This window comes from Passer montanus, unplaced genomic scaffold, assembly GCF_014805655.1.
Source record: "Passer montanus isolate IOZ18808 unplaced genomic scaffold, ASM1480565v1 scaffold15, whole genome shotgun sequence".
Lineage (NCBI taxonomy): Eukaryota > Metazoa > Chordata > Aves > Passeriformes > Passeridae > Passer > Passer montanus.
This window is the reverse complement of record NW_024362051.1, coordinates 114,846-140,160: the sequence shown is the minus strand read 5'-3', so window position 1 is coordinate 140,160 and position 25,315 is coordinate 114,846. Positions and strand designations below refer to the sequence as shown.

At 47.1% G+C, this 25,315-nt stretch overlaps 1 protein-coding gene across 1 annotated transcript; it reads left to right on the top strand.

Annotated features, from left to right (window-relative positions):
* The first annotated feature begins 171 nt into the window (after positions 1–171).
* Positions 172–25,315, top strand: UBE2D2 (ubiquitin conjugating enzyme E2 D2). The gene is made up of 7 exons (XM_039701151.1): positions 172–306; positions 8,892–8,955; positions 12,485–12,516; positions 12,607–12,684; positions 12,773–12,878; positions 22,409–22,502; positions 23,970–25,315. The coding sequence occupies exons 1-7, from the start codon at positions 283–285 to the stop codon at positions 24,013–24,015; spliced, it is 444 nt and encodes a 147-aa protein (XP_039557085.1). The 5' UTR covers positions 172–282; the 3' UTR covers positions 24,016–25,315.

Below are 25,315 nucleotides of genomic sequence, written 5' to 3'. Positions count from 1 at the left end.
GCGGAGGCAGCGCATAAAGCGGCGGCGGCGGAGGGAACGGAGGAGCTGCGGCATCGCTGAGCCCGCGGCCGCCACCGCCCGACACCGGCCAGGCCCCGGCCCCGCCGCCCCGGGGGGCCCCGGTCCCCTCCCGCCCCTCCGCTCGCTTCGTCCCTCCCCGTCCCCTCCCCGCGCAGCCGCCACCTCCGCGCTCCTCCTCCTCCCCCCCTCCCCTCGCAAATAGTCCCGCGGGCCGCCCCCTCCCTCCGCCCGCGCCCCTCCTGCCGCCGCCTCGCGCACACAATGGCGCTGAAGAGAATCCACAAGGTAAGGGCCGAACCGGCCCGGCCCCGCACGGCCCCGCTCCCCGCGGCCCGTTCGCCTTACATAACCCGGCAGGGCCCCGGGCCTGCAGTGGGGGGGCGGGCAGGCCGGGCCGGGCCGGGCCCGCCCGGGTTCCCCCCGCGGGGCTCGGGCCNCGAGGCGGAGGCGGCCCCGGCAGCGGCTGCGGCTCCGCGGGGCTCGGCCCGGCCGCAGGAAGGCGCCCCGAGCAGCGCGGCGTGGCCCGCGCTGGAAGTTCCGGCGTGGCTCGTCTGGCAGCCCCGTGTCCGAGGGCTGCTCTTCCTCCTGCAGCAGCCGCAGGGATGGCGGTGTCGGGCAGCTGAGCGCAGGAAACCTGTCACACACTGCTGTGCTTTGCTCTTTTAATGGAGCCAGCGCTGTTCTACAGCCTGAGTCATCCCGCAGGCTTGTAGGGAAAGCTGCGAGCTTGCCTTCTGCTGGAGCGGGAGCTGCGCCGGGTTCCATGGCCTGGCTTTTTGGAAAAACACTGCTGCCCCGTCCATTGCTGTCTTAGGACCAATGTTTGCTTGATCATCGGCGTCTTTTACCAGGAGAAAAACCCTCGACGGTAATTGCAGTCCACTTGTACTACCTTGGTGACTCAGGCAGGGAGTTTGTATCGTTTTCCCTGCAAAACGTGTAGCTGTCAGTTTGGAATCTGTACAAGGTTCAGGTGTAGCAAGCAGCCCTTCCATAGAGTTTCTCCTCTTGATCACTATGCACATTATTTTTCACCTAGAACCAGCTGTAAACCCCCTGCCTCACAGCTCACTCTGTGCCCTGTTTGGTTCTGTGTGTAGTGTCTGGTCTGTGTTAACATCTCTGCTTTGGTTGTAGGTTACCTTGGAGGCTTTGTGAAGCTTCATGTGTCCTACTGATCAGGTTAAAGCTCAGGTGGGGAAGAAAATGGAAGAGAGCTTGAAGCCTTACTCGTGCTTGTGGAATAGGTAGCCCTGGGAAGGGAGGTGTTTGGAGTATGATTTTAGACTGTTGGGTTTTCCAGCTGTGGATCTGGTAGTGAGTTACATAAGGAAGTTGTGTTCCAGCTGAGTCTTGCTTCTCTGCAAGTGTTCTGACCCTTACTTCAGTGGTGTCAGGGCCACTGTGAGGACTCAGGACCATTGTGAGGACTCTTCCACGGTGTTTGTGGGCTCCGAGGTGCTTTGGAAGAGCTCTTACTCCTCAGCAGAGGGTTCGTCGGCCTGGGAGCCACAGCGGGGGATGCTGAATGGGGTCAGTGTGGCTGTGGGGGCTGGGCATGCATGGGCAGGGCAGGGCTGTCGTGGGGAGGGTGAATCCTGTGTGAGGGAACTCGGGAAAGCTGCTTGGTTCTAGTTCAGTGCGTGCTGAGGGTCAGGAGTCACCACTCTGAGGGCACTTGCATTTCCAGGCTGGTTTGTGACAGGAGAAAAGCTGGATGTGTGGAGTCTTTGTTAACGTTGGGTGCTTGTGGACTGACTCTTGGTGCTGCTTTTCAAGAATAAAGAACCCTGAGAGATGATGGGGACTGTGTAGGGCTATGAGAGCCTTCAAAGCCTTGGGAAGTAGCAAGAGCATCACCAAAGCAGTTTTGTGTGAGCTCTGCAAAGAGAGTTTCAGTGGTGGCTGTGGAGGAGAGGATGATGATGGGGCTGGAGGCAGCATTCCCACAAACCACACGTGGGGAGGGGATAAATGTGCCTGGTGTAGCAGCCCAGATGCTTGGGAAGCTGGATGGGCATGAAACCACAGGCTGGAAGGAGCACTCGGGCTGCTGTGGTGTCTCAGTGTGGCTGCTCAGTAATCAGGGCTGGCTGTTTACGCTGGGCTATTTTAAACCCCTGCAGAGCTCTCCTATCATCATCTCAGGCTCTCGTGGTCTCTGGGAGTGTGCAGTGGCTGTCCCTGTCAGGATAGCGAGGGGACAGCCAGTTTCTGACCTTTGCTGCTGCAGCTTGTGGCAGGAGCCTGCAGAATGTGGATTGAGTGGGAATAATCCCAGTGGACTGGAGCACAGAGACACACAGAAAACTGCCGCTTTGGCTTTTTTTTAAGGGTGTTATCAGTCATGGTATATCAGTGTGCACAGCTCAGTTTGGCCACTGGCTCTTGCTCTTGGCAGTTGGGATTTTTACTGAACCGCTTTCTATGAGGTTTTTGTCAAAATTTTTGTGTCCTCAGATAACACAGGGCTGAGAACTTGGAAAGGAGAAAATCCCAAGAGTGAAGGTTTGATACAGTGTTACCTGAAATGGCCTCTTGTCTGTTGAACTGGGCTGGGCTGGGAGAGGGGCAGAACAAGCAGGGTTGTTGTTGGTGTGTGAGGCAGCACAGGAACCTGCAGGGTCAGTCCCAGCCTGTCACTGGTGACACAGTTGCTCCTGGGATTGTGCTGGGGTAACATGTGTGCACACAGCAGCAGCTGTTCTCTGAGCAGATGCTCCAAAAGAGCTCAGGCTGGGTGAGACTGCTCTCAGATTGCTGCCTGTGTTACTCACCACAGTATTTTGGGCAGCGGGGCTCCAAATTCTTGTTTAGGTGCTTTTATTGGATCATGGGTCTGAAACCTGAAATCTTTCCTTGTGAGAAGTGTTTGGGGTGTAAGCAATACTGCCAGGCAGAGTCCTTCCAGTCAGTAACACTGAAGTATAGTAATTGAATTGGTATTTTTATATGTATGTAAAAATGGTCTATTTTGTTCTAGATGTATTTCATAAGGAAAGCAGTGAAGCAATCCAAGGGCAGGATGGGAGGAATGTACAGGAGGGCCTTCCATTTTAAGGCTTAAGCCAAAACCCTTTGGGTTCAGCCACATCCCCATCTGTGTTGGTTATCTTTAGGGAATGCAGCACCTCTGAGTGGATAACTGGGGCACCGTTTGGAGTTCTTTGAATGGGAAAGCAAGGAAAAGGTTGGCTCATTGTCTTGTACGGGCTCCCCTGTGTGATCAGGGTGAGGGGGAAGGGAAAGCAGCAGCTGTGCTCCAGCCCTGCTCAAGTAAAACATTTTCTGTAGGAGAGGAATTGGGGATTGCTACTGCTTATAATGCACAGGCACAGAAACCAGGTAGCTGAACTGCATTGCACAGAGCTGCTGCTGTGTAGCTGTGGGAGAGGGGTAGGACTTGCTGTAGTCCTGCAGTCCAGAGATGCTTGGGCATTGTTTCTGCCCAAAGGAGCAGTGCCTGTGGGTGGGATGTGTGAGGACAGCGGTGCAGACCAGCCTTGCTGGGCAGAGTTGTGTCTGTGCTACCTGTGCTGAGCAGAGCTGGTGTTGTTTCTGTGCTGCCAGTGCTGTACAGCAGCCAGTGGGAGCAACCGGGTTCTTCCGCTGGGCCCCTGGCTGCGTGCGGGGAGCTGCCAGAGCAGCCCATCTGTGCTGGAGAGCATGCTGCTGCAGCTTCTGTTAGCTCGAGAGGTGTTTTGATACTCGGATTCTACACCAGGAGGAAGTTACACATTGCTTTGGTCTTCTTCCTGTTCAGGCTTTGGGAAAAAAAAGAAAAAATGGAAGGTGACAGTTACATCAGAGCTTGTTTATAACATGTACTTTGGCTGTAGCTGTGTTTCATGGCTTCTCATGCTGCTCACTTGCCTTCTGACTTTTGCAGAGTCTTGTGAGGAGCCAGAGTTGGGGGATCTGAGCAGCTTCAAGCATTGCAAAAGCAGTTTTTGTGGAAAGGATTAAAATGCTTCTGTTGATTGTAGTGGCAGGTACTCTGGAATGGCAGTCCTGTGGGTGGGAGTGCACCTACGGACACTGTGGGGAATTGCTGGTCTGGCCTTGGTGCACGTGTGTGACACTGCCTCCTGCCCAGTGCTGCTGGGCAGGTGGAGAGTGGGAAATGCCTCTGGATACAGCTCTGGCACCTGGCAGGGAGATGCTGCTGGCCCAGGGAAGGGGCCCAGCTCTTGCCAGCCTCCTGCCCTGCTGGCCCTGCCCAGGGAGCTGGCAGCTCCTCTGTGCCCTGGTCCTGAGGTGAGGCAGGGTGTGATCACTTCGACTTTGGCCCTCAATCCCCATTGCTTGGCTTCACTCTGTTGGGAGCTGGGAACAATTCATGGCTAGAGTGGCTACGAGTTCCTTTTTGGTTACATAAGTCAGGATTTTGTAACATCTCCCTACACTGCCTGTTGCTGAAGGGTTCAGGGGCTTCAGGCAAATAAACTTGCTGAAGGCAAATGAAAAGCTTATTTCACTTACAGCAGCAACCTGAGGCAAAAATTAGGTTTATAATCAAGCTGATGTGGTCTCTTAGTAAAGTACAATGTGAAAACAGCTCAGGCTGGAGCAGAGTGGAAAGCCCATGGAGTTGAAGCTAAGAGGACTTTGGATAATCCTGAGGAATACATATAGTGTGTGTTGGAGTGGATTTGAGGAGCTCTGCTGTATACCAAGGCTTAGTAAAATTGCTGGAGCTGGCTTGTAAAAAAAAAAAAAAAAAAAAGCATGCTGGCTTTTTATTTGCCTGATTGGCTTCTTGATGTTGCCAGTTATGTTGGTTATTCTTACTGAAGGCTGTGTTAGCATTAACTTAGCTGGCTTGTAAAAAAAAAAAAGGCATGCTGGCTTTTTATTTGCCTGATTGGTTTCTTGATGTTGCCAGTTATGTTGGTTATTCTTACTGAAGGCTGTGTTAGCATTAACTTAATCTTTCAAACTACTCTTATCTTTTGGCCAGAGCAGGTTTTACCAGGAGTGTGTTGTGCTGGGGAGGGATTTGTTGTCTAGAGGAGTAAATTGGAGCTACACTAACAAATGTCTTTGGAGTTGATAATTATAACTTAAAACATGTGCAGGGTTAAACTTATAAGACTTAAACCATTTGTGTTTGAGTTTTTTGAGAGCTTCTTGTGCAGTTTGTGGATGCCTGCATTGAGGTATGTTTTAAAGGCACTGTAGCAGCTCCTGGAGGTAGAACAGGAGGGCAGGATGAGGGTGGTGTGGGGCTGAGCAAGGTGGTGGCACTGCTTTACCTGTGAGCCTCGAGGCCTCCTGGCAGCTGATCCCTGTCATGACTTGGGAAGCACAGTTGGGGCATCTGTGGTATAAGCACATTCCATCTTCCTTAAAATGCTTTCCTGGAACCCCTGAGCAGGGATTGCTTTGTTGGGAACTTAAGAGCATGGTTAAATTGGGTTTTGGCACCTAAATGTCAGTTTCTTGTGAGATTTTTGTAGCTTTTAGGGTATCTTCTGTGTGGATGTAGTGGTAGTAGTTTTTTTCAACTTGGCCTTTAGGCAGGACACCTTGAACCTTGCTTTGTGGTGTGCTTCCACTTCCTCATTTTTGCTAAGGGACTCATTAAGAGTTGTGAGAGGGGTCAGGTTAATGGTAGGATCCACAGCAGTGGGCCCAGCCCCAGGGATATTTTGCTTAGGGGAGATGGCAGAAACTTTAAATTCTGTAAGATGCCTTGAGCTGGGAAGCCAGCTCAGGGTGAGGCAGCCCTGGGAGCTGAGTAACTCAAACTGGAACTTGATCTAAAGGCTGCTTGTAAATTCCTGAAGCAAAATCTGCATGTGCTTAAGGATCAAAAACTGTCTGGAGGGGAAACTGCTATGGCTTTCTTCAGATTTTGGCCTAGTATCAGGGTGGTTGAGGTCAGTCTTGATCATGGACCAGCAAGACTTCCTGGGTCACAGGGAAAACAAAGTTGCAAACAACTGGGGATCCAGTACATTCAGGCTGTAGATGATACCAAACTGTAACTGAATCCTCCATGTCTTATGAGTTCCAGCTTTATGGGAACTCCAGAGTCATTTGTTCTCAGTTACAGAAAGCAGCTGCTTCTCAGCATCCCTCAGCAACAGCTGGAAGCCAAGGCCCCAGTGGGTCTGGTGTCATGCTCATGATGGCTCAGGAGCTGCACAGGAGCTGCAAAAGGCAGAGCAGCCTCTGGGACAGGTGCCTGGCCCTGTGCAGCAGCTCTGGGTGCTCCTCTCTGTGCTGCCAGGCATGAGCTGCTCCTTTCCTGTTCCTGCACTGGGCTCTGCAGGTGTAGAGGGAGTCTTAGAGCAGCTGGAAGGGAATGGCAGGGCATGTTGAAGGGCTTGTCTGTGCCCTGTCAGGAAATCCAGGGGTGGCTTTGCCTCTCCTGTGGGCAGAAGCAGCTGGTGCCTGCACTCTGAGGAGTCTTGAGGGGTGAAGGGGAAGAGCTGAACTTGTTCTCCAAGCTGTTCTACAAAATTTGGAAACTTTTGTGCTGCAGGGGCTTGAATTGAGAGTTGGTGCAATACTTTTTTAAGCACGAGGAACTTACACAGTGGTTTTTCCATAAACATTTTAATCTGTGGTGTTTCACTCAGTGAATTTATGGAGCAAAACCTGAAATGCCACCTTGTCACTGAGACAAGTGGTACAAGTGGTTGTTGTAAGTAATCACTTTCTACTGAGGTAATGCCCAGGGCTTCAGAAAACTCAGAAATCTCCCTGGAACTGAATATGTAGAGAATGAAATAGTATTTTGATGAGAAACTGCTGCTACCTGAACTTCACTGCTGCCTCTGTGGCTCTTGGGGACTTACCTTGTGGTCCTTGTGTTATGTGCAGTTTGAAGGGGTTGGAGCATTTGGGCAGCAGGATGTAAGGGAGTGTCAGGGCAGCTCTGGAGCTGTGTATTTTACTGACTGGCAGAATGTGTGCCCAAGCTCATGTTTGTAACCCTTTCCTTTTTATAGCAGGCAAGGTGCATGTTGTGTGTTCATAAATACCATCCATGGTAGGTTGTGGTCATGCATGGCAAACATGCATTCTTACAGCTGCACCTTCTGGGTCATGTCATGCATACAATGGGATGAGAAGTGGTAAGGAGTATTTTTTTAGTTGTGTGCTTGGGGTTTTGAATACAATAGCATGAAATATTTTTTCCAGAAGATCAGAGTCCAGTGTTATTTGGAAGTGGTCTGTACTCCATACACCTTTAGAAAGAGTAGATACATTGCTGTTTTAAACTTTTCATGCCTGCTGTGTGTAGGCTCAGTTCCTTCTTTGTGGCCATGACCACACTGCCCCTCACACAGAGGAAGGTCTGTGTAGGTTTCTGCACGTTCCTGTGCTGCCCTGGTGGTTCAGGGAGCTGAAGCAACTCCAAAGGGCTTTGTGCCTTTGCAGGGTACTTAGAGATGCTCTCTTCCCCTCCAGGAAGGGAGAAGGCTCTTCAGCAGGTGCTGCATGCTCAGTGTCTGTTCCTGCCCATGTCCATGCTCAACACCAAGTGGAAAAAGCCCAGCAGGAGCACTAGGACAGCTTCCACAGTGTGGTGTCAAGTCAAAGAGGCTTCCAGCAGGGCTCTCTAGAAGCTGCTCAGGGCAAAACCCAAATGTGTGTGTGTGTCAGGGCCTGTGGGGTTTTCTGGGGCACTGCATCTGGAGGGGGAAATCCAGAGATGTAGTGTTTGATGTGAGGCAGCATTTGTGTCTTGTGGATTTGGTTAGTGGTGGCCTCCCAGTTCCTGGGAAGTAGAAGCTGGAACTCCCAGAGATCATCTGTTCAAAAGCTTAATCACTGCCTGTAAATAACAAAAGGCCATTAAATGGCAAATTTTCTTCCATTCCTGCAATCAGCTTGTCTTAATCATTGTACTTACTTGTTTTGTCTGCCAAAAACCTGGTATGGAGACTCCAGTTTGGACTGTTCTGGGAGGTGAAAAGCTGAACACACAATGGACCAGGGACAGCATGGGAGTGTTTCCTGTGCACTAGATAATAGTTGTAATCCTTATCTGGTGTGTGTTCAGCTTTCTAGACTGAGTTCACACACAAAAATGGTGATATGTTCAGGCCTATCATGCAAAGCAGGTCAGTGCCTGAGCCAGAAATGGAGCAGGTAGAGTTTGACTTCAAAGTTTTACTCTGTTTGCACTTTCCACCAAACATCCACTTCCTGAGCAAATGGCTGATGTGAATTACTGGTAAGACTAACTCTCTGAACTGTGCTGAAATTTTGCTTCATATTTAAGCAAAATAGTATAGTTCAGGTGTACTGTGAGTTGCTCACCCTGTTCAGACTCATTTTAGGATTTCTTCAGAGGAGAATTTGACTGACACAGCCACTGAAAAGTGGGGGATTTCAGTGAGGTGTGTGGGTATGGAAGGCCTTGTGTTTTATTCCATGCCACCCATGGTCACTGATGTGTGTGTGGAGGTGGAGCAGCCCCAGGCTATGGGAGCTGTGTGTGCTGCAGGCTGGCTGTGGAGATGATAAACTGGATCACTGTAGCTGGAGCACCACTGGAACTGTTACAGTTGAGGGGATAAAATAAGGCTGATACTGAGAGTTGTTGGATTGAGGCCATCTTATCTCTGTGACCTGGGGCTGGTGGAAAATGCAGTACCTTGGTAATGCTTGGGACCAGTGCAGGCAGACCTGGCAACCCCTGTGACGTGAGGATTGCTGTGACTCAGGGCTCTGCAGCCTGCACAGGTCCCTGAGGCCTGTGCCAGATGTGTCTCCTGGGTTTAAGATGCAACTTTACTTTCCAGAGTCCTGGTTATTAGTTCTGTGGTGCTGCCAGAGTGCCCCTAGCAGCCTTGCAGCAATGACATGGTTGTTTTTGAAATCAAGTGAAACAAACTCTTCCTGTTTTTTAGGAGTTGAACGACCTGGCACGTGATCCTCCAGCACAGTGTTCAGCAGGGCCTGTCGGGGATGACAGTAAGTATCTCCTCTCAGCAAGCACCTGCCCTCTCCCATGTTTTTCCTTTTCCTTCTGAAATGGGATGTCCAGTTCCTCAGCAAGGAGAATCCTTCTCTTTCTTTTAGAGTACTAGATAATACTCCACCTCCTGATCTTAAATTTGCTGCTCTTGTGTATCTCTTACACCTTCCTTGGGTGCCAGCGGTGTTATTCCCACTCTATTGATTGGGCAACTCACTCACATCTTAAATTATGCCTTTTAAATTAACTGTTCTGGAATTTTCCTGGTGGATGGTGTTAGAAAACCTCAGTAGATCTGTGGTCAAACCAGCAGGCAGCTGCCCATAGCCTTGTGACCTCAGATACCTAAACTATACATGGTGTCTGAAAACTGCTTAAATCAGCATGCCCTGCCAGCTGCTGTGTAAGGGACAGCCTCAGACAATCTTCTTGGCCTTCCTGTTCCAGTCTGTTCAGCTGGGCAGTGACTGGGAGTCACTGCAGTTCTGTGCTCACATTCTTCCCTGTGGAAAAGGCTCCTTGAGAACCCTTGGCAGCTGTGACTGCAGTGCCCCTGAACAGCACACAGGGAATTTGCTGTGCAGTGTGGTCTGACAAGTGATGTCAGCAAAGCATCCCTGCTCCTGAGAGAGGGGAGAGGGAAGCAGGGAAACCCTCCTTCTCTGTGCTGAGAGCTCTAAGCTCAGGTTTCCTTTCTAAAATGAAAAAATGCTGCCAAGATCTTTCTGAATCATTTCTGAGCTACTCAGAAGTGCTGAAGTGTACAGAGAGTTACACATTCCTGTAGAAATTTAGGGCTACGTTAAAAAAAGCACTTGAAACCTGAGGGTGAAAATACTGAAATTAGTGGGAATGTTCCTGTTCAGCAGCTCTTTCAAATGAGTGGAAGCCCAGCTTGGTTTTGAGGGTGTTCAGCAGTAGCTACTTCACAACCTAGTTGTGCTTTCCAAATAGTATTTCAAAGAGGTTTGTAGTTTCATAGACAAGAAATGACTAAGATGGAGAGCCAGTCAGAGGTTTTTATTCCCTTAAATTAGCAAGTGTGATTTGTGCCATGATAAACTACTTTGTGTTTTCCAAAGCCTTATCAAAGGTGATGACAATTGTCTGGCAGAGGAGGTGGTAACAGAAGTTGGTGAAGGCTGAGAATGGAAAGTTACCGCTGATACAGAAAGCTTTCAAGTGCTATTCAGTTCTCCTGGTGCCACCTTTCTGAAAGACCTCTAATGAAAGACTTTTGTTCTTGAGAGCCACAGTTTGGATGTGTGTAAGTGGATAGCAGTGGCAGCAACAAAAGGTGCCTTCCCCCAGGTCCCTGAGCTCCAGGTCTGCTCAGCTGCCTTGTCAGAGCGACATTTCCCAGAGCTCAGGACGTGCTGTGCTTGCAAAGTGCTGTCCTGTGGCTGTTCCAGCTGATACAAACTGTCCCCAGCCATAAGCTTCTCATCTCTGGGGTTCATGAACCTCAGAAAGTAAAGGGCTTTTCCTGCCTTGTGCACTGTAGGAATGGGATTTTCCTGGCAGTGTGGTTTTAGCTTCTTCCACCCACCTCTGGCCTGTGTTTTGGAAATGTGCTGGGGACTGGATGGTGTTGGTATGCTTCCAGTGGCTTAGCCTTTTTCAAACGTGTACCTGTCCTTACCTACTGAAAGCAACAGCCCCCTGCCTTTGTAAATACCTCTGTTTGGCTGACTGCAAAGGAAAGAATCAGGTGGAATGAGCTCTGCATGACAAATCCATCTCTGCATTCACCAGACTTGTCCTGGATGTTACCAGGATTTAAAGCTTAGGTTAAACAAGCACCAGGTCTGGGGTGGGCATTGAGTGGGAGGAAACACAAACCTCCCTTCTAGCTTTCAAAAAGTGGAGATTGCCTGTGGATATGGTTTTATTTCTGTTTTTTGTTGGGTTTAAGGAAGTCATTGGTTATTTGAGGTTCTCTTTTCTGTGGTGACTCTGCATAGCAACCACAGTGAATCTCACCAGGATTTGTGAGATTTTTACTGGTTTTGTTGGGGTTGGCTGCAATCTCCTGTGGGATTTCTGCTGCCCCTTTGTCCTCTCCTCCATGTTTCTCCCTGTCCTGCTGCAGGTGACAGGGAGCTCCTGGGAAACCATCTGAACCCCTTGAAGATGGGTGAATGCTACGTGTGAGCTGCTGTCTGGGTTTCCTAATCCTTCATTGGATGTAGAGTTTCTCAAAGCCAGGCTCCTGAGAGAGTGAATATTTAAGTAGTGAAATCCTCTCTGTTAGAGATGAGAATTCTAAGCTCAGGTATTCTTTTTAAAAGGAAAAAATGAGTTACTAAGATCTTTCTGAATCATTTCTGAGCTACTCAGCAGTGCTGGAGTGTATAGACAGTTACACATTCCTGTAGAAATGTAGGAGTAGATTAAAACAAACCTGTTCCAACCCAACACTCTTCTCCCCTGGCCTTGCCGAGCTACTCCCACTCTGCTTTTTTCCTCCTTCCTTGTATGAGATCATTCTGAGCTGTAGTGCCTGTACCATGTGTAATTAAAAACTGCTTGTGCTAGATGAGAACAGGTAGTGCCACTCCTGCTTTTGGCCCGGGTAGTCCTGCCAGCTGTGGGCACCAGGTGCCAGTCAGGCACAGACACTTCTACGTGGCTTCATCTCCTGTCTTGAGGAGTTCCCTTGAAACAGCTGCCATCATCTCCACCTCCCCAGTTCTGGAGGTGCTGTGTAGGTGACATCCATGCTGAGGGAAGCTTCCATAGTCTTAATTCACAAATCATTTCCTAGGCTGGTGCTCTTTGCAGAGGCACTGAAGCCTGTGGAGACACAGGAGCCCTGAGAGCTCCCAGTGTGCCTCCTACAGACTATCAGCTTTGACTGTTTTCCTTTCCAGCACAGCAACATTCTTCACAAATCCTCTGTGTTACCAGGTGAAAGTTCTCTTGGGCAGATGCATACAAGTGAGGATTAACTTCTGACCATTTAACCTGAAGTGTGTCCTGGCACATCCTGCTCCAAGTATGGGGCAGACTATCATTCCTGTGTTCTCCCAGGACAGTTCTTTCTGCTGCTTTTGTGAAATCTTGAGGCCTCTGTGGAGATGATGCTTGAATGTTGTGAGGACACCACTGGTTTGGTTCACACAGAGCCTGGGCTCCCCTTCCATGTGTCACAGGTGTGAGTTCATGCTGGAGCTTAGCTGTAGCTGCCTTGAAGGGGCAGTCATGGGTGCTGATTCATTGGAAATTACAAAGTTTAAACTCACAATTTTCAGCCTGGAAAGTTGCCTAGAACTATGTGGGTTTTTATTGTAATGGGATTTTTTTGCAGGACATGTGTGTGGTACACAGCAGTCCTGGAGTGAGGACTGCAGAGTATTGAGTGCTTTGCTCTGTCTCTCTTTAATTCCTTGGCTCGCTTCCCTGTGGCCTTTCACAAGGCTTTGTTTTTAAAATAGACTTTTCTTTTCTGTGCTGTTTTGTCTGGAAGAAAGTAGATCATTACTTGAGCTTCTCCAAACTGAAGTAAATCTCTCTCTTTTTCAGTGTTCCATTGGCAAGCTACAATAATGGGACCAGTAAGTATGAGAGAATTGATGTTCATGGCTTGTTTGACTGGTGGTCTGGTAGTAACTCCTCAAGCTGCAACGATTCTTTTTCATTAACAGAACGACAGTCCCTATCAAGGTGGAGTATTTTTCTTGACAATTCACTTCCCGACAGATTATCCCTTCAAACCACCTAAGGTGAGTGGCTTCTGCCATAAATCTGTCTGTTACCATGTGGTGTGATGTATGTTTGTGAGCCTACACTGAAATTTTCCTTCTTCTGCAGGTTGCATTTACAACAAGAATCTATCATCCAAATATTAACAGTAATGGCAGCATTTGTCTTGATATTCTACGATCACAGTGGTCCCCAGCACTAACTATTTCAAAAGGTACCTCCAATGCTTATTTCATTTTACTCTGCTAAAATGAAGTGCTGATTTGGGATGTAAAAACTGCTGCATTCCTGCTGGAATCCACCATTTCTGTGGTCACTGCTTGTGTCCTGTGACTCTGCATGGAGCTTGCAGCCAGTTCCTGAGCACGGGATGCTCAGCACATCCAGCTTCCCTGTGGCCATGGGAGACTCCTCAGCTTTGCCAGTGGATCAGATAAGTCTTACTACACTGAGTACAATCTCCTGCCACCTCACCTCAGTACACTTCAGCTAAAAATAGATACAAATATATATAAAATAAAACCTAGTATGGGACAGTGGAAGACTTCAATGTTCAAAATATACCCAAAGTAAAATATCTAAGGGAGCAGCTGTGGCTTTTGAAAAATGGTGAAGTTTCTAAATCTTGGTAATATTAAAAAGGATTTCTCTTTCAAGGGAGCACTAGAACTCCATGTTGGTAATTTTTTAACAGAACTTCCAATGGTGTGAACTACTGAAACATGGTTTAAAACTTGCCTAGCTTGAACAATCTAAAATAATTAGCTAATAGCATCTTGGTCACTGTGAACTGTGTTAGCTTGTGGAGCACTAGAATTTAGCCTTTACCTGGTAAAGCAGTATTCATATTTAATATAAATAGGAGGCTTTTCTTATCTTGAAAGAAGACACAGGCTGGATTTTTTTTTTTGGCTATTGAAATGGTAGATTTACAAACTGTGGCTCAAGTTTGTAGGTCTAGCCATAGCTATTTAGGAATATTTGGAGTCTACCCTGTGCATAATCATTTTTTGACCCTTCTGTTCTGTAGCTTCACACTGTCCTTGTAATCAAATGCTGCAGTTGTCACATTGATTACATTGTCCTTCACAGTGTCCCTGCTCTGAGGCTCTCCTGTTGCCTGTCCTTCTCTCCAGCTACATGTGATGTTCCCAGGCACTTTCTGGTTCAGACAGGTGATCCTGGTGCATCCCTTGGACATCCTCACTGTCTGCCTTTCCCTGAACCCACAGAAGTTTCCACCTTCTCTGTCCAGCTAAAGGCATTTGCAGAAGCAGATGGAAAGGCAAACCAGTATCTCCTTGTCTCTTGTCAGAAGTGAATCTGCTTGGGCACAAGGCTCAAAGTCTTGAAAGAACTGAAAAAATGGTGTCAGTGAAGAAAAAATGATTGATTGTCAGGTTGCTGCAGTTTCCTTACAAGTGCTCTCAGTCAGTACTGGCTGCTCTTAGAAGAACCAAATTAGCCCCAAGCACTGATGTCTGGTCTGGTTTGATTTAATTGCTGCTTAACTGGAGAAAATGCTGTATTGTTTTAGGGAGTCTGAAATGACCAGATGGGTGGTGGGGTGATAGACAGCATGATTGAAAATCCTGGGAGATGGACTGGAATTAGGACAATTGGGAGAAGATGGGGCAGGAATTTAAGAGGCTGCTCCAGGCTGTCAGCTTTAATCACTCAGAAAATACATCCTAGTGTTAATTTTACTGCCCAAATACATTTGCAATATGCTTTAACATCTCAATCTCCCTTTGTGTTCTGCTTTGAACTCTTTTCTTCTTATCCTTTTCAAACTGTATCCTTGTGACTCAGCTGGAATAAGCCATGGGATCAGGGTGGCTGTTCTGTGCCACCTGCCCCTTCCAGTGCCCCTCTCCCTGCTGGGTTTAGGGGGCTCTGTAGTGCTGATCACTTCTCACTGCTGAACAGTTCAGCACAACAGCCACACTGCTCTAACCTGGGAGAAAACCTTGTCCCAGCTCCCTTGGGCTGCATTTACTGAAGGAATGAAAACAACAAAGCAAATTCCATGGGGTGACTTTATAGGAATACTTCCCTCAGAATCACAGGGATGCCCTGTCAAAAGGCAGACTTCAGAAGCAGAGAGCTGATACTTAGGGGAAGTGTTCCCATCTTGAACAAATGGAAATAAAGTCCACTAAGGCAACTTGGATCTTTTGGGCTTGAAGTCTTAAGTTCAGTCAGATTAGAGTGTGTTGTGACAGACTTCAGGGATGTTTCAGCTTTCTAGTAACTGATTGGCCTTATCAAAGAATGAATGTGTTGTTAGCAGGAAAAATTGTTGGATTAGGTAATTTGGGGTGAATAATAAGACTTAAAACATTCAGCAATAAGTTCATACCTCTTCCAAAGCATCAATTTATTATTTGTAGTGTAGATTTCTGCGAGTATTTCCTAAATTGTGCTACCCTTTAAATTGGATGCTACTGGGAGCAAGCTGTTTGAATTTAAACTCTGTAAGCAGATAACTTAGAGCACAGCTATGAAAAAATGTACTTCCTACTGACTGAGAAATGTGGGAAGAGTAGAAACAGTCCTTGTAGGAAAGAGCTTATCATGCACAGCTTCCTCCTGAGGCAGCTGGGAGGCAGCACTATCAGCAGCTCACTGTTATGCTCACAGTTAATGTGTGGTACATGATGTTTTTCACCTTAACCTGCAAGGAGTGAGGGGAAGGGGTGTGCACGGACTTCCTGTGGGTTAAAAATGCCACTTTCTGGTGGAAAGACTGAAAAATCATATCAGTGATTTAGTCATTCCAGTTCAGTGGTAAAGATAGGGGTCTTGGCTCCTCACACTCCAGAGCCAGCCCTGTGTAAGCAATTTAATAAAGATTGTGGTTATGATAGAGGTGATTGGCGTTTTGGGGTTTTGTTCTGTCCCTCCTACAATTGTTAAAACTTGGGAGAACAGCAGTGACTGTCTCAGTACAACAGCTGACTTGCTTCAGAATTAGTAATTCTGCACTCAGTGTTCCCTCAAGAATACATACTGGAGAATAAATAACCTCAAAATACAGTCTTAACCACACCGTGGTGGGTAATTTGAACTCCAAGGCTTAAGCAGAATGCGTAGGCTTAAATTAAAAACATTATCTCCAAGTCTGCATAAATAAGAACCCTGTTGCCTGAAACAGGAGAATATGAAGTGTTTTAACATTATTGCAGCTGTTCTCAGCCATTTTGGGGGGGAAACACTCTTCCTCTTGAATTTGGCAAATGGCTGTGCAAGAGTTAATCCTGAGTGAAGCACGTGTGCAGTAAAGGTTGGACTAATCTGCTGTCTTATCCCACTTCTCCCTGTGTTTTGTAAGGAATAAATCATGGAGCCTGTGTGAGTGTGCTGGAGGGCCCTGCCTGGGAGGGACAGTGAGTAACCTCAGCCTCATTCATGCAAGACTTCAGCTCCCCCTGTCCAGACTTCCATGGTGCAGTGAGGATCTTCTGTCATGTTTCTCTTCATGAATCACTTCACTAAGACTTGCTGGAAGTAATAGTACTGAGAGATCGAATTGGACACTGACAGTGCCATTTTCAAAATCAGGAAGTTGGGTTCTGATCATCTTGGCTTTTAGTTTGCCCATTGCAGCTTTACCCACGTAACTGGGGGTGGCTTTGTCACAGAGCATGGGTCAGTGTGTCCACCTGTGCTGAGTTGGGGCTCTGAGGGAAGTGCCCACATTTATGTTTCAACTTTCACAACTGTAACTGAGCCACTTGTGCAGCTTCCCAGGAGCTGTCCTTGCTCCAGAGAAAGCTGTGCTGGGAGGAGTGGTGCCAGCAGGGCTGTGATCCTTTCCCTCTCCTGGGTGCTGATGAAGCCCTGGAGCATTGCCCAGTGTGGGCTCCCCAGCCAAGGAAAGTGTGGATGTACTGGAGAGAGCCCAGGGAGGGGCCAGGATGCCATGGAGGACAGGCTGAGAGCTGGGACTGTCCAGCCTGGAGAAGAGGAGGCTCAGGGGATCTTACCAGTGTCTGTAAATACTGGAAGGGAGCCTGTGGAGGTGACAGAGCCAGACTCTTCTCAGTGGTGCCCAGTGACAGGACAAGAGGCAGTGGGCACAAGCTGAAGCACAGGAGGCTCTCTGAGCAGCAGGAGACACTTGATGTTGTAGTTTTACAGTCAGGATGCTGAGCACAGGTTGCCTTGGGAGGCTGTGGGCTGTCCCACCTCAGAGATACTGCATAGCCCCTGAACATTGTCATGCACAGCCTTAGGTGGCTCTGCTTGAGACAAGAGGATCTCCAGAGGTCCCTTCCAACCTCAACCAGTCTGGGATACACTGGGCAACACTTAACTTTTCTTCTTTTGTCACCAGAAATTGTTGAACTGACTTAGCAGGAATGCAAGTTGCTTTGAAGGCAGAAGTTTAAACTGCTCAGATTTAAAGGTACACTTCCTGTAAGGCTGGGGAAGATGGCTGGAGGAGTTGGAAATGGGGTTGTGGTTAAGAAATAGGATTTAACTCGAGCAGAGGCCAGAGTTCCTTTCATTTATTTGGATGAACATCTTGCCTGTTCACAGTCAGGAGCCAGGCATTTGAACCTGTTGGGCAGTGGTGTTTCCAGTGTTGAGTGCTGCAAGCTTATACATCTGTCAGTACTGATAAAGCTTTGACAACTACATGTCTCAGGTTTCAAGGGTTTGGGTCCTGAAACTCAAAAACAGTTACTATGTAGGAGAATATTCCCCAAAATCAGGAAAAAACCTGACTCTTGCAAGGAGCAGAGATGGAAGTAGCAGTGAACTTTGATGTGGAGGCTGCCAGGCTGATGATGAACAAATGAGCCCTTGCTGGTGAGAGAAGCAGCACAGCTGGATAAACCCTTCAGAGTGGAATCAAGAATCCCTCAGCAGCCTGGCATGTCCAAAGCTCCCATTTCAGCTGGCAGAGGTGTACCAGGCTCAGTCAAACCTGAGCTGACAAATTGTTACTTCTGCACTCAGAAACTGGGCTGGGCCAGAAGCACAGCACTGTCTGCCAGAGCCCATGGCCTGGTCTCCAGGAGTGACAGATCACTTTCCTTGGAAAGCCCTGGCACAGTGTTTGTCATTCACCCAGGTAGAGCAGGTGGGGTGGGCTGCTGCCTTTGCTGTGAACTCATGATGGCCAGGATTGATGCTGCCCTGTTTTCCCCCACCTGCTCTGTGTCACTGCCTGAGCTTTTCCATCATCAGGTGGTCCTGACACTGCGGTGTGACTCCAGCCAGGGTGGAGAGCTGAGTGTCATCCTGCTGTCCTGACAGCCTGGCATGCAGAGCAGCCATCTCAGCATGTTCTTGGTACCGTAACAAACACTTTGTTGGTGCAGTGTCTGTGCCTGCTTGGAGATGGACCTTTACTCCTAGATGGATTCTAAATTGGCTCCTTTTGGAGAGCAGTAACTGCACCAAACAGCAGTTGGATCAGAACACACCAGCTGCTTCTTCTGGGGAGCTCATTACTTTGGAAATATAAGTGCCATTTATCTCCCTTCTGTGAATTCAGCTGGAGATTCCATTGCTCCTCAGCTGCCTTTCCTTACTCTGAAGTGCCCCATGGATGAGTGCTTTAGTGGAGCAAGTTTGTTTGGAATTCCAGCTAGACTTGAGCAGCAGGATCTGTAGTGGTTGGTGCCCTGTGTCAGGGGGTGGCTGGAGTGGTGGGTGTTAGACCAGTCAGGCTGTGTAGACAAAGTGTCTTCACCTCTTGAGTTCCAGGTTCTTTAACACACCTGAATTTGGATGTTCCAGTAGCCAGATGGGCTTTAAACTGTGTTCTGCACTGCTCATTTGGCTAGTGCTGGAAGGACCTGTGGAGAGCTGACACCATGGATTGTCCTGGCTAATGGCTGAGCTGCTTCGTAGCAGAGGAAACGCAGCCATGAATTTCACCTATGGAATTTGCATCCACCTCTGCTCAGTGTGAGGTGGGGCAGAGCCAGGAAGGTGCAGTTGCCCATCAGGGGTGGTGGGCTGACCTTGGTGGTGTGAGAGCACAGCAGGGCAGCTGCTGAGATGGACTGTGCCACGGGGAACTGGAGCTGGTCTTGTTGACAAGCTGCCAGTGGCATGATTTTCTGCACAGAGGAGCTGCCTGGAGAAAGATTGCCCATGAATTTCAGTATTACATGCTTTGTGAAGGGAAGTCTTGCAGAGGGAACCTGGATCTCAGCTGTGCAGTGTTACACACTTATTTTGCATGTTACATTTAAGCAGCGTTCAGTGATCATAGTGCCTGATGAGAATGCAGTTCTGTCACTGCTCTGTGGGGAAGCTGAGCCATTTTCTAGAAGCACTTTGTTAGCAGCCCTTCTGCTTGATGAGTTTGGTGCTCCCAGCTCCTTGGTGTTGGGGAGTCTGTGCTAGACCATGGCAGCAGGAAGCACACAGAAGGGTAAATTGTGTCTGTTGTCTGCAAAGATAGATGGGGAGTGTAGTTAAAGGGTTGGAGGTCAGTGGATGCCTGGTTGGTGAAATAAAACAAAGCAAAACCAACTTTCATGTGAAAAGGAGCTTAAAAGTGACAGTGGTTTAAGTTGCTTAGTGGCTGGACAGCTCTGGCAGCTAAGAGTTATGAGAAATAATTCTGTACAGAGTTATTTCAAGGGATGAATCCCTTGAGTTAATGGCAAGTAGAATTTATTTTGCTATTACTGAGAAGAATCCAGACTTGAATTCAAAGCGTGCACACTTGAAGTACATTCCTGCCAGTGAGGGACTTGAAGGGATTCTGCCAAGCTGATAATGCTTTGCCCATGGCCATGCAGGATGTTCAGGTGTGAAGGGTCACTTACCTGCCTTGTGTAATTATTCAACCTGATTCTGTGGTTCCAGAAGTTTTGGGGAATTCTCTTTTCATTGTCTGATAGTAATGCTGGCATTTGGCTAGAAAATATCAAGGCTTTGCTGTGGAATTCATTGCAGTAATACTTGATTGCAGAGGGAGGTGGCCTGGTGAGTCTCTTATTCCATGGTGTTGGTTTAACTCATTATCTGCATCAAAGAACTCTGATGCACAGCTGACATCTGAAAGGATTGCTTCCCCTTTCCCCTTGCACTTGAAACTTTGAGGTGGTGCCTTTTCCAAGGCATTTTTCTATATGTTGGTTCTACAACATGTGCATGTGCAGTATTGTAGTGGAAAGCCTTGGGAGAAACTTGCAGAATTGATTTTGGACAAATAGCTGGGTTCAGCAGGATATTAAAATTAAACCAGTTTAGTTAAAAATACTTTTTTTAGTGTGGATGTACTGATAAAAGGGGAATGATGTGAAGTCACCAGCAAGAGTTAGTGTAATGAGAATAATTTGGAATAATGAAGACTTAGAAAAATAAATCAAAGCAGCTGAATGTGGCAGTGCAGCTTGAGGTCAAATGATTGTGTCCACTTTTATTCAGTGTTTTTGGAGTGATACTGAAAAGTGAACTGCTGAGTGTTAGGAAAGGGGGTGTGAGGGTGGGCAGAGAGCAGTGGACAGACCTGCAGTGTGGTTCTGCTGATGAAGGCTGTGTTCAGAAATTCCTCGGGCTTTTAAAGGACTGATAAGATAAAATTTGAGGGAGTAGTTACAACAGTTGACCAGAAAACTTTTGGTTGGATTTCCTGTGTCCTCTGGTGAGGGCAGGAGACACATTGGAGCTGCCTTGCTCTTGCTACAGCTGAAGAAACTTCAATGACCAGAGCAGTGGAGTCTGACAGAAAGAAATGAGCTGCAGGGAAATTGCTGGAGAAACAGCTGTTCTCAAACTGGACTGACTGGGAGCAGTGTGAGGTGGCAGAGATGTTCCTATTGAAAACTAACATGGGCTTTACTTGATTTATAGGGGGAAAAGAGCTGGTGCTGGATCTGTGCCCCAGGTGCCAAGTGTGCTGCCTTGCTGAGGGACAGCAGTGCAGCAGCAGTGGCTTCTGCAGACCTCCTGCACACTGTGAGCTGAGAGGGAGCTCAGTAAATGGGCCCCCTGTCAGTTGATGGTGGAGAATCATGAAGCTCTGAACTTTTCACAAGTGCACTGTGGAAAACTGGGAAAAGGGAGAAGAGGTTTGCTCCTTTTCCTAGAAGCAGAAATATGTTCTCCCAAACCAAGACTGGTTTATCACCAAATTTGTTTTAGAAGCTTTGAACTGGGAATTGGTAATTCCTTAGTGAAAGGTCTACAGAAACAGGTGGGCAAACTGAATGAAGTGGCTTTGTGGGTTCTTGGTGCTCACAACACTGAGCAACTTGTGCAGTTCAGACCTGAAGGAAGCTTTCACTCTTGTCCCACTTGAAAAAAACTGAATACCAGACCTGTTTCCATCCTCTCTCTGAAGTGTGGTGAGGTTCTGGCACAGGTTGTCCAAAGCAGCTGTGCCTGCCCCATCCCTGGAAGTGTCCAAGGCCAAGTTGGACAGGGCTTGGAGCAACCTGGGCTAGTGGAAGGTGTCCCTGCCCATGGCAGGGGCGTGGAATGAGATGGACTTTGAAGGGCCTTCCATTCCAAGCCATTCTGTGATCTGTTTTGTGGCCCTCTTTTAACCTATCTTAACACCTTTGTTGTTTTTATGGGCTGCATGCTGTCTCCATTCATTTTTCAGAGATAGCTCTGCCTCCTGCAAGTGATGGGAATTGGAGCAGATTCGTGTTTAGTGTCTTCAAACTCCTCACTCTTGTCATCTGCACCTTGCCTGGAGGCTGCACTGTGACAACTGCTTTGCTGCAATTGGTGAAGGGACATATGGAGTGGCACTGTTTGATCCAAACAGGAGGAGAGAAGGGAATGTTTGGCATTTTCGGGAGTGGGGCAAGATGTCCCTGCCATGCCTGGTGTAGTGTTGTCCCAATATGTTTGCTTAGAACTTCCTGCCTTCTCCTGTGCAGTGAGTGTAGGAATGTCCATGTGCTATTTGTGGCTTTGCAGCAGTGTCCTGGCTCCTTGTATGGGTGAGGGCTGTCACTCTGCCCAGCAGGATGTGCCTTCTGGGATACATCCACTCTGTATTTATAGTGAAACACTCCAGTTCTGGGGCTCTGTGATCGATAGAAGTGCAAGGAGCTGGGCATCATTCTTGGGTCATTTTGGATGCTGTTCTACACTAAATCCATCTCAGCTTTCTTTATGCTTGGAAAAAAGTTAAGCCTTTCAATTCAGTGCAAGACCAGCTTATTTTTAAACAGATCTTCAGGGCCAGGTTGGAAGGGGCTTGGGGCAGCCTGTGCTGGTAGGAGGTGCCCCAGCCCATGGCAGGGGTTTGAAGAAGATGAGCTCCAAGGTCCCTCCCATCCCAAACCATTCTGTGATTCTTAAGTAGCTGTGAACAGCCCTTGCTTCCTTCATTTCAGCTGGACTTGTCTGCTCTTTGACTTTTGATTAATGCTTCTCCAAGTCATCCAACAGTGAGCTGGCTGCTTTAGGGAACTGTTGAATTTCAGGTGCAAAAGCAAGGATGTTTTCCCAGAGGACTCTCAGGTTCCAGGCTCAGGCAGAACACTTCTGCCTTGTGGTTTAAGGCTGCTGCTGGATAAACCTATCCAGGAGGTTACTCACTGTGATACTGTGGTTGTGAAAACTTGTGTAGTTCACTGGTAAAAGGAGTTTGTTCAGAATCACTCAGCTGAATTACATGGGATTGGTGCTCCTGGCAAACTTAAATAAATGCTGCTGGTGCTACTGGCTGGAGGGGAAGGAAGTGCATGGCTGACTGGTGCAGGTGTCCTCAGCTGTCCTGGAACTAATTCAGTGTCTCTTTTCTCTCCTTAGTACTTTTGTCCATCTGTTCTCTGTTGTGTGATCCCAATCCAGATGATCCTTTAGTGCCTGAGATTGCACGGATCTACAAAACAGATAGAGAAAAGTGAGTATGGAAGCCAAAACCCATGGAATTTGACAGGGCAGAATCCACACTTACATAGTGCAGGGGAACTGAGAGGAACTGCTTCTTGGAAAAGAGTGAGAGTGAAAAAAGGCAAATCACTGCTCTGTGGTCTTCTCAGAGATTTTGTTGGGTTTTTTTTCCCTGGGATCTTTCCACCGTCTGAGCTGCTTTAATCCCATGTAACCACCAGAGGGAGAGCAAGTTACTCCAACGGGAGAATATTCCATGGCAGCTCTGGGTCTGGAGTCATACAAAGAAATACCAAACTCCATGTTTTACCTTTACCCTGTAACACAAGGGAAGAACCAGTCCTGTAGAAATGGGGCAGGAGCACTCTCCAGCAAGCACAGAGAAATTTCAGTGCTAACAAGCACTTTAACAGTTTAGTGTTGTAAACACTTCTACCTCACTGTTCCCTTCCAGATCTGAGCAGGGAAGGGAAAATAGTGCACAGATTTGCTTCCTCTACTGCATACATGAGGAGCACAAGGTTATGCATCCTGGGTTTGAGAGCTGGAGACACAATCAACAGTGATTATCTGCACTTTTAAGTGTGCAGAACTCCTTCCTGTTTTTTTACAAAAATAGGGAAATAAATTTGGGGTTTAAGCACAAGGACTTGCTCCTTGGGTAGTCTCTGAGCAGTGATAGGAAGGAGAGAGTTAGTTATGAGTGGGTTGTCAGATTGTTTAAGCTAAAGAACATTGTCTACAGACTAAATTCCAACACCAAACCAACTTGGTGTACATAACTCTAGGGAACTTCAGGCTGTGTCTCACTCTACAAATTCTGTAGAACATGAACAACTTGCTTCTGTTGCCAGAGAGAAGCTCTCAGCAGTGCAGTTAATCACACAACTGCTTTGTTTACACAAGTATCCTGAGCTTCCTCTGGCTGTAAAGAGTATTTGGGTGTAAAAGCTACAGATTTCTTGGGAATTGACAAATCTTTGTGTCCTGACAGTCATCAAAATAGCCAAATGTATAGGAAGAAATCAGGCTGTTGGGGTTCAGCAGATGAGTTGATGGCAGGTACTGGGCTTAACTTTGCAGGGAAGCAGGAGATGGGGGAACATGTTAATCTATTTTCCAGAATGACCAAGTGAAACCCTACAGTAAGAGTTTCCCCAGGGACACAGCAGATGGGGCTGGGGGAGGCACAGATAAAGCCTTCCTGAAAATCCTTTCCCCTCAGCCCTGTTCCAGCTCCAATTTATGTATCCAGTCAGAGATCTGAGATCTCCTGTTGTAAATACCACCAGGTCTTTCTTTTCCATGAAGCACTGTGGGCTTTCTTGTGTCCCCTGTTTGCATAATGTTTAATTTTGCTCTTAAATTTTACAAACTGATGATAGTACTGTGATGTCATGCCATGTGTAGACTAGAGTGCTGGAGCTGAAATCTGTGCAGATGCCATGTTGAGTAAATCCTCTTTTTATACATACAGGTACAACAGAATAGCTCGGGAATGGACTCAGAAGTATGCGATGTAATTAAAGAAATTATTGGATAACCTCTACAAATAAAGATAGGGGAACTCTGAAAGAGAAAGTCCTTTTGATTTCCATTTGACTGCTTTCTATGAGCCCACGCCTCATCTTCCCCTGTGCACATGTTTACCTGATACAGCAGTGCTGCGTGTTGTACATACTTGGAACAACAAACTAGAAATACTGTATTTCCCCGTACCAACATTGACTCCTAGCAGAGAAGTGTGTGTGTGAAAAGCTGGTTCTTCAGTCATAACTTTGTGAGCCTAAAAGCATTCCTTGCTGAGTTAAATTGGGAAATCAAATGGGAATGGGCAGAGTTCTGGTGGGTTTCAGATTTTCTAGGGACGCTGTTGCTGATCCATGAAGGATTTTAAGTGGAATCCTTTTAAACTCATAAGTTATGAAAAGCAAGGTGAAGAACTTGAAGCTGTTTCTGTATTCATTTTATTCTGAAGGACCTACACCTTAGGTAAATGTTATGACCAATGAGAAACTGTACCCACATCCTGTGTTTAAGGTCTAAGTTTAACCGGTCACCATTTAAATGGATTGGAGCTATTAGTGCATCAAGTGATGTTGATTTGTTTCAACTCTCTCCCTCCCTTCATACTTTTTTTGGTTTGTATGTGGTTTCTGAGTTAATACCTAGCTAATAGCTCTTATTTTTCTTAAGTTTTTTAACTGCTTAGGTCTTTCTGGATGTAAGGGTAAAAAAAAAAAAATCCATATGACAGAAAACTTGTGTGTATTTAAAGACCCAACTGCTCCCCTGGAGCTTGTACGTTCAAGAATGAATTAATCTGTGTAATAAACTGATTACTACAGTCATTACATATAACTTTGTGTGAATAGGCTTTTAATTTTCAGAGCAGTTTGTTACAGGCTTAAACTAACGGTGGATTTCTCTAAAAAAACTTTTTGGGCTGAAGTCGTGAAGCAGTTTGGTTTGCATCACACAAGGCACCTGAAGAGGCAAACAGGAGCTTGAGCACTTAGATGAAATCAGGATGTGTAGTGTGCCAGGAACTTGACTGTTAAACCAAATAAGCAGTTTACTAAATGCGAATCAGAGTGACATTTTACAAAGCCTGATGGTATTACTCCCACTTGCATGGGACCTAACACAATGCATATGTACTGTAGGTAAGTGAAACCTTATGTAACTAAAAAAATGGATGTAAAAGGGTAAAAAAAAGAAAAAACCTACCAAACACATCAGCACAAACTTTCATAAAATGTAGCTTTTACATAATTACTTTGCACTAAACATTTGCAAATGTTCATACAGTTTTAAATTGTA